At 55.7% G+C, this 7938-nt stretch overlaps 1 protein-coding gene across 1 annotated transcript; it reads left to right on the forward strand.

Annotated features, from left to right (window-relative positions):
- The first annotated feature begins 308 nt into the window (after window positions 1-308).
- On the forward strand, window positions 309-971 carry LOC141025875 (uncharacterized). Its single transcript, XM_073501807.1, has one exon. It carries the CDS (start codon window positions 309-311, stop codon window positions 969-971), a length of 663 nt encoding a protein of 220 aa, XP_073357908.1.
- The last annotated feature ends 6967 nt before the right edge of the window (window positions 972-7938 follow it).

Raw genomic sequence — 7938 nt, forward strand, 5'->3', positions numbered from 1 at the left:
CTGCCGCACCACGCCGCCGCTGCGCCCTTCCCCTCTCCAGCCGCGCCGCCAGCACCTGTGCCGCCCCGCTTCCGCCCCCCGAGCCACGACCGATCACCGCCGCCGCGCCCTCCCGTTTGCGCCGCCGCCGCCCGTCGCCCGCCTCCTCCCCGCTGCCTCCCTCCCGCAGCCGCCGCAACCCCCCTGCGCCGCTGCCTCTCCCCGACCCTACCCGCACCGCGCCCCGACCCTACCCGCACCGCCGTCCTAACCCTACCCGCGCCGCACTCCACCGCCGCCGCCACCCCTTACCCTACCCGCACACCGCCATGTCCTGGCCATCTTCGCCCGGTTCGTCCACGACTCACTCGTCCAACCCGTTCGCCGGCCCCGAGCCCTCCGCCGCCGCCATCCGTGACCTCAACACTGAGGCCCGGGTCCCTATCCGTCTCAACAGCTCCAACACGTCGTACTACGCGTGGAAGACCTACTTCAACCTCATCTTCCGCGAGTACTATCTCACCGAGCATATCGACGGCTCCGTGGACAGCGCGTACATGCGTGGCGATCCGGAGTGGTCCGCCATCGAGGCCACGATCATCCGTTGGTTCTACCAGACGGTTTCGAAGGACATCTTCCACACGGTTGTCGCCGAGGACGACGACGCCTGCACCGTGTGGGCCAAGATCAACGCGCTCTTCACCAACAACAAACTTCAGCGCCTTGTTTTCTTGCAGCAGGAGTTCTTCGGCTGTCATCAGGACAACTCCACCATCGACGAGTACTGCATGAGGCTCAAGATGCTCGCCGACGAGCTTCGCGACATCGGCGCTAAGGTCTCTGATGACCTCATGCTGAGCACCCTCACCGTCGGTCTTAACGAGGACTTCGGCAATGCGGCGTCCAACCTCACCCTGCTGCCGCAACCCACTTTTCAGCGCGTCGTCGCGTACCTCAAACTTGAGGAGCGCCGGATGACGAAGCTGAAGTAGTGGGTCCAGCACACCGCCCTCGCCGCCGGCACCACCCACGGCAGCCCTGCTCCTCCGGCCGCACCCTATCAGCCCGCGCCGCCCTCGCCCATCGGCTACTACCCGCTGCTGCCCGCACCGCCCACGCCCCCCGCGCCTCCTCAGCAGCCGCAAGGTGGCGGGAGCCGGCGCAACCGGCAGGGCGGCGGGGGCCGCCGCCAGCAGTAGCCGCAGCAGCAGGCGCTGGGTGTAGGGGGCGCCTCGCTACCAGCAGCCGCCCCCGCCATGGGCCGCCGGGCAGAATCCGTGGACGGGCGTTGTCCATGCCTATCACATGCCCGTCCCGCGGACCCCTGCACCGGGTCTTCTTGGTCCCCGCCCCACGGGCCACCAGGCGTTCATCGGCGCCTACCAGTCCCATGGTGCTCCGCTCGCGCCGCCACCCCTCGGTGGCTACGGCGCGCCCGCTCAGGCGCCACCCTATGGAGGCCAGCCGCCGCCGTCGTTACCTGCACCATGGGACCCTGCCCTCCTGGCCGCCCTACACTCGGTGCCGTCGCCGAGTAACTATGGCGGTGGAGGCGACTGGTACATGGACTCGGGTGCTACTGCGCACATGACAGCTCATCCCGGTCACCTATCCTCTTCCACTCCAGTTAACACACCTACTCGTATCACCGTTGGCAACGGTTCTTCTTTACCTATCACCCATGTCGGTTGAGGGATTCCTGGATTACGGGGTCCTCGGGCGTCCGGGCTATGCGACATGGGCTGGACTCATGGGCCGTGAAGATGCAAGATAGAAGGCTCTCTCCCGTGTCCGGATAGGACTCTCCTCAGCGTGGAAGGCAAGCTTGGCGTGCGGATATGAAAGATTCCTTTCTCTGTAAATTGACTCTGTACAACCCTAGCCCCCTCCGGTGTCTATATAAACCGGAGGGTTTAGTCCGTAGAGGCAATCATAATCATACATGCTAGACATCTAGGGTTTTTCCACTACGATCTCGAGGTAGATCAACTCTTGTAACCCCTATACTCATCAAAGTCAATCAAGCAGGAAGTAGGGTATTACCTCCATCAAGAGGGCCCGAACCTGGGTAAACATTGTGTCCCCCGCCTCCTGTTACCTTCGATCCTTAGACGCACAGTTCGGGACCCCCTACCCGAGATCTACCGGTTTTGACACCGACATTGGTGCTTTCATTGAGAGTTCCAGTGTGCCGTCGTCGAAAGGCTCGATGGCTCCATCGATCATCTACAACAATGCTACCGGGAACGAGATTTTTCTCCCAGGCCAGATCTTCATATTCGGCGGCTTCGCACTACGCGCCAACTCGGTTGGCCACCTGGAGCAGATCGACAGCTACGCCCCTGGTCATCAGATCAGTTTTGGGAATCCGAACTATGTCGCTGATATCCGAGGAGACTTGATCTTCCAAGGGTTCGCGACTCCAACCGCCGCTTTGGCCTTGGATCCGGAGCGCATCACTAGGTCCGAAGACGGGAGACTAGAGTCCGCCGGACTCTCTACGGCCGCATAGCTCAATAAGGGAGAACCGGAGGGAATAGTGTCACCAACACTCATCATAAAACCGGACTCTTTTCCGAACACTAGCCCTGGACCCTTGCAGCCCACGTCATGCGGGATCGGCTAGGGAACTTTGGTCCCCGCCCAAACCTCGCTCTTGAACGAGGCTATGGACTTAATGCGATCCCTCGTCATCACAGAGGAACCGCTTCCGAATTGCCCCCAGCCCGGACTAGTGGCTGGAAATAGGGAACTTTACTTCTCACCCACCACCCACTTGATAGCCACTGTCGAGGATCTAACCGACATGCTTAACTACGCCTCCGAAGACATCAATGGTATGGACGACGATGCCGGAGAGGAGCAGGCCCAAAACCCGCCGTTCACCAGACGCTGGACGACCACTTCCTCATACGACGTATACATGGTGGACACACCTAAAGAAGGTGATGGCGATGGTGAGAAGGACCAAGTCGAGGATGAACCTCCTGAGATACCACCGAAGTGTCGACGTCAGCGGCGCCGCTCTAAATCGCGTCGCGGAAAAGACAACAATACCGGCATCGGAGTCAATGATACTCCGGAGAACGCCAAAGACCAAGAAGACTCCGTCGAACCAACATCCGATCAGGATGATCGGGAGGACGGGCAAATCGGCCCTGACGAACAAGCAGGGAACAAAGACTCGGAGGATAGTAACTATCTACCACTCTCCAAGGACGACGTGAGCCTCGACGACGAAGACTTTATCATGCCAGAGGAACCCCTCGAACAACAGCGCTTTAAGCGCCGGCTTATAGGCACGGAAAGAAGCCTAAAAAAGAAACAATAGCAGCTTCAAGCTGACCAAGATCTGCTCAACGACAGATGGACTAATGTCCTAGAAGCCGAAGAATATGGCCTTGAACTCCCAACAAAGAGTTACCCGAAGCGTAAGCTGCTACCCCAATTCGACGACGAGGCGCTGGAGCCCATACCACCCGCGCGTAACGCGGCTAACGGACCTGACCGACCACCGCGTGGCCCGGACAGAACGGCAACTCAAGCCGAACACCAGTCCACGCCACCTCGCCGTAAGAGCAGAGAAACAATAGCTTGGGGATACACATATGACCTACGACAGGACCTGGAAAATAGAGCAGGTCAGACAAGATCAATCTACGGATCGTGCGGGCGTGCCCCGGCGCGAGAGGACGGCTATCAAGCCTGGCGCGACAGGCACAACCATGCTCGGGCCGAAAACCGCATACAGACTTCATCCGAACTGCGCCGTGATGTTGCCCGATACAGAGGCGCCGCACACCCCCTATGCTTCACCGATGAGGTAATGGAGCACCAGTTCCCAGAAGGGTTTAAACCCGTGAACATCAAATCATACGATGGCACAACAGATCCCGCAGTATGGATTGAAGACTTTCTTCTCCACATTCACATGGCACGCGGTGATTATCTACATGCCATCAAGTACCTCCCACTAAAACTCAAGGGGCCAGCATGGCACTGGCTGAACAGCCTACCAGAAACTCTATTGGTAGCTGGGAAGACTTGGAGGACGCATTCAGAGACAATTTCCAAGGCACCTATGTCCGGCCCCCAGACGCCGATGACCTTAGCCACATAATCCAACAACCCGGGGAATCAGCCCGGCAGCTCTGGACCAGGTTCCTCATCAAAAAGAACCAGATTGTGGATTGTCCGGACGCCGAAGCCCTCGCAGCCTTCAAGTATATAGTGTCCGAGACGAGTGGCTCGCCCGACACCTCGGCCAGGAAAAGCCGAAGTCCATGGCAGCCCTCACCGCACTTATGACCCGCTTTTGCGCGGGAGAGAATAGCTGGCTCACTCGTAGAAGCAATGGCACCAGCGACCCTGGCACCTCCGAACCCAGGGATGGCAACGGAAGCCACGACGCAACAAGCACAAGCATCGAAACAATAACGAAGAAACCCCGAACATGGTGGTCAACGCCGAATTAAGTGGCTCCAAACCCGGTCAACGGAAGAAGCCATTCAAGGCAAACAAAGATGGCCCATCTAGTTTAGACAAAATACTCGATCGGCCTTGCCAGATTCATGGCACCCCCGATAAGCCCGCTAATCACACCAACATGAATTGTTGGGTCTTTAAACATGCCGGCAAACTTAACGCCGAACACAAGGGGAAAGGGTCGCCCAGCGATGACGATGACCAAGAGCCTCGTCCACCGAACACAGGGGGGCAGAAGCAATTTCCCCCGAGGTAAAATAGTGAATATTATATATGTCACACATATCCCTAAGAGGGAACGCAAGCGCGCCCTACGGGATGTCTACGCCTTAGAGCCGGCCGCCCCAAAATTCAACTGATGGTCGGCCTGTCCAATCACCTTCGATCGAAAGGACCACCCAACCAGTATCCGTCATGGAGGTTCGGTAGCTTTGGTCCTCGATCCAATCATCAACGGATTCCACCTCACGCGAGTCCTCATGGACGAAGGCAGCAGTCTCAATCTCCTTTATCAAGACACCGTCCGCAAAATGGGTATCGATCCGTCAATGATCAAGCCCAGTAAAACTACCTTTAAAGGAGTAATACCTGGTGTAGAAGCCCACTGCATGGGCTCAATCACGCTGGAAGTCATCTTCGGGTCGCCAGACAACTTCCGAAGCGAAGACTTGATCTTCGACATCGTCCCATTCCGCAGCGGCTATCACGCACTGCTTGGACGAACTGCTTTTGCCCACTTTAACACGGTACCACACTACGCCTATCTAAAGCTCAAGATGCCTGGTCCACGCGGCGTCATCACAATCGACGGAAACGTGGAGCGCTCCCACCGTACCAAGGAACACACCGCGGCCATCGCGGCCGAAGTATAAAGCGGCCCTGTCAAGCCGCACACCTCATCGGCTATTGAGCCGCCGGACTCTATTACGCAAGGCCGGACAGTGCGGCATGTGGGCAGCCCGGCAATCCCAGTGTTGGATTAGCAGTTTCGCCTCCGTCGATCGCCACGTACATCAGTGAGATTCGTACCGCGTGTGCACCATTATGCACTCAAAGTACCTTGGGCATTAACAGAGGCAAAATACGGACAGGCCTATAGTATGGTTTGACCCTATATGGTCTCCCCCCTCGTTTTTTCTTATTTTTATCTTTTACTATAGGTGTATTACAACCTCCTTATCCTACGGACTTACAAGGACCCTTTCCGAGCCCGGTTTTGTACAAACAGTTGAAGACTATTCCTCTTAAGGAATCTTTCTTGTTCAGGCGAAAGCGGCGCAGGCGTGCGGCAGGAAGGTGCAAAGGATTTTGTAGACCATACCCTCACCCCAAGAACCTGTATAGAGCTTTTCTCTTTAGCCTTAAGACCCACGGCTTGTAAAATAGCCTTGGTGATTATGGTACCATCTGTAATACTACGTTTTGACGTATCAATCAGATTCCAGTGAAGCAAATTCTTCCTCGGTATCGTCTTCACTTATAGACTTTATTCTGTCTCTTCGGTTGTCTCACGCGCGCCCCTCGGCAAAAATTGCCAGGGGCTCTATATGGCAACATATGTGTTGCCAAGCAAAAAGTCCGAACAACTTTATATCACAATCCGGCGTCTCGAGCTCAGCATTATATGCATCGGCTCCGAATCATGTCTTTGGTCAATAGTTGGGTTGCCCGGCTCCTGTGTTTGCTACCTTACGTTCCGTCTGATCGGCTAGGGTAGTAAAGGGAGAACTACTGCGATTGTGTTTCTGGTTCGGCCGGTCAAGCACCTCAGTAGAGAAAGCCGAAAACTGACTGCCATGATGCGGCGAGAGCTGGTCAGCCACTCGGCGACTTATTAAAATCCTTAGTGATTTCTTCCGTATTACGGGAAGGACCGTTTTCCGGTCACCTACTCAATGCATCCAAATTAGGATAGCCGCATACATACCAGGGGCTACTTTGTAGACCCATCGTCAAACTCCTACGGCTAAGTGAGAGGAATAAAACCGCATAGTCTGATTGCCTGGTTCACCGCACTGACACCTCCTTCATGGACCAAGACGTTGGGTTAAGTGTAGTCATGTGCAATTCCGAACACCCCAGTAGTATCTACAAGGGGGTTGAAGCCGATGACTGGGAACTCTCAGACATAAAAACGGCCACACAGGAGGATAACATTCTTCATAAAAAAAGAGAAATACATTACAAAAGACTTAGTTCATAATACAAACTCCCGAACAGTTCGGACTCATTCATTCGAACACTACATCCTTAGAGCATTGGCCTTCTACAAGGCGGGCACCCTTGAGAACTTCCTCTAAGTAGCGCTCCGGTGTGCGGTGGTCCTTGATGTCGGGCGGACCCTCGATAGCCACCTTTTTGGCCTTCATCTTCCCCCAGTGCATTTTGACACGGGCGAAGGCCATTCGGGCCCCTTCTATACAAGACCACCTCTTAACAGTGTCAATTCGGGGCAGCGCATCGACGAGACGCCGCACGAGGCCGAAGTAGCTGTCCGAAATGGCTTCGGTCGGCCACAACCAGACTATGACGTCCTTCATGGCCGCGCTGGACATGTTCTGCAGCTCCGCCCATTGCGCCATCTGGTCATTCAGTAGTACGGGACGCTGCTGCCCCGCAGATTGCGACCAGAAGAGCTTCTCCGTCGCGTACCCCTCCTGGGCCTGGAACAATTGGGCGGCGTCCGCAACACTCTTCGGCAGATCCGCATATGCGTCTGGAGAACTCCACAATCGATTAAGCAAGGCATACTTCCGATCCCCAAATCTAGCCTGTAAAAGAAAGGGCTTACCAGCCGCTATCTGTCCGGCTTGATGGATTTCCTCGCACGCTGCTCGGGATGCGGACCGCGCCTTCGACGTGTCTTGCAGGGCCTTGGAGAGTTTGGTATCCTTCGCCTTATTTTCCTTTTCTAAGGACTTGCACTTGGCGATGGTGTCCTTCAGCTTTTGCTCCATCTCGGTCACCCGTTCCTCAAAACGGTGCCGAGCGGCCTGTTCGGCCGTTAACTCCATGGCCGCTTTATCAGCAGCCGCCTTGCTTACCCTTGCCTGCTCCTTGGCTTGGGCAAGCTCACCCCTGAGGGTCTCCATCGCGGCGGCGCCATCTGTATAAGTACGCGCATTTCAGCTCTTGAACTTCCGCAAAACACGGACATAAAATAGGCATGCAGTAAAGATGTATTTCATACCTTGCGCCTGGTCAAGCCGTGTGTTAACAAGGACTAGGTCCTCATCAACCCGTGCCAAATTCCGTTGGAGTTCAGAAACTTCCGTTGATTGGGCGGTCGCCGCTAGCAGAGAAGCCTGTGTCAATCCCGATAAAAGTATGTTACCACCTGACAACTGATTATTGATCCTCTGCTTGTTTTTTTTCAAGAACCGAACAGAGTCTCAGGGGCTACTACCTATATACCGGCATATTTCTCATAAAAAATCATTACATTGCGTACTTCGAAGCCTGCCAGCAGGCTGG

The sequence above is a fragment of the Aegilops tauschii genome, chromosome 6 (genome assembly GCF_002575655.3).
Source record: "Aegilops tauschii subsp. strangulata cultivar AL8/78 chromosome 6, Aet v6.0, whole genome shotgun sequence".
Lineage (NCBI taxonomy): Eukaryota > Viridiplantae > Streptophyta > Magnoliopsida > Poales > Poaceae > Aegilops > Aegilops tauschii.

Coding starts and splice junctions, on each gene's coding strand:
- LOC141025875 (XM_073501807.1), top strand. CDS start 309: ATGTCCTGGCCATCTTCGCCCGGTTCGTCCACGACTCACTCGTCCAAC.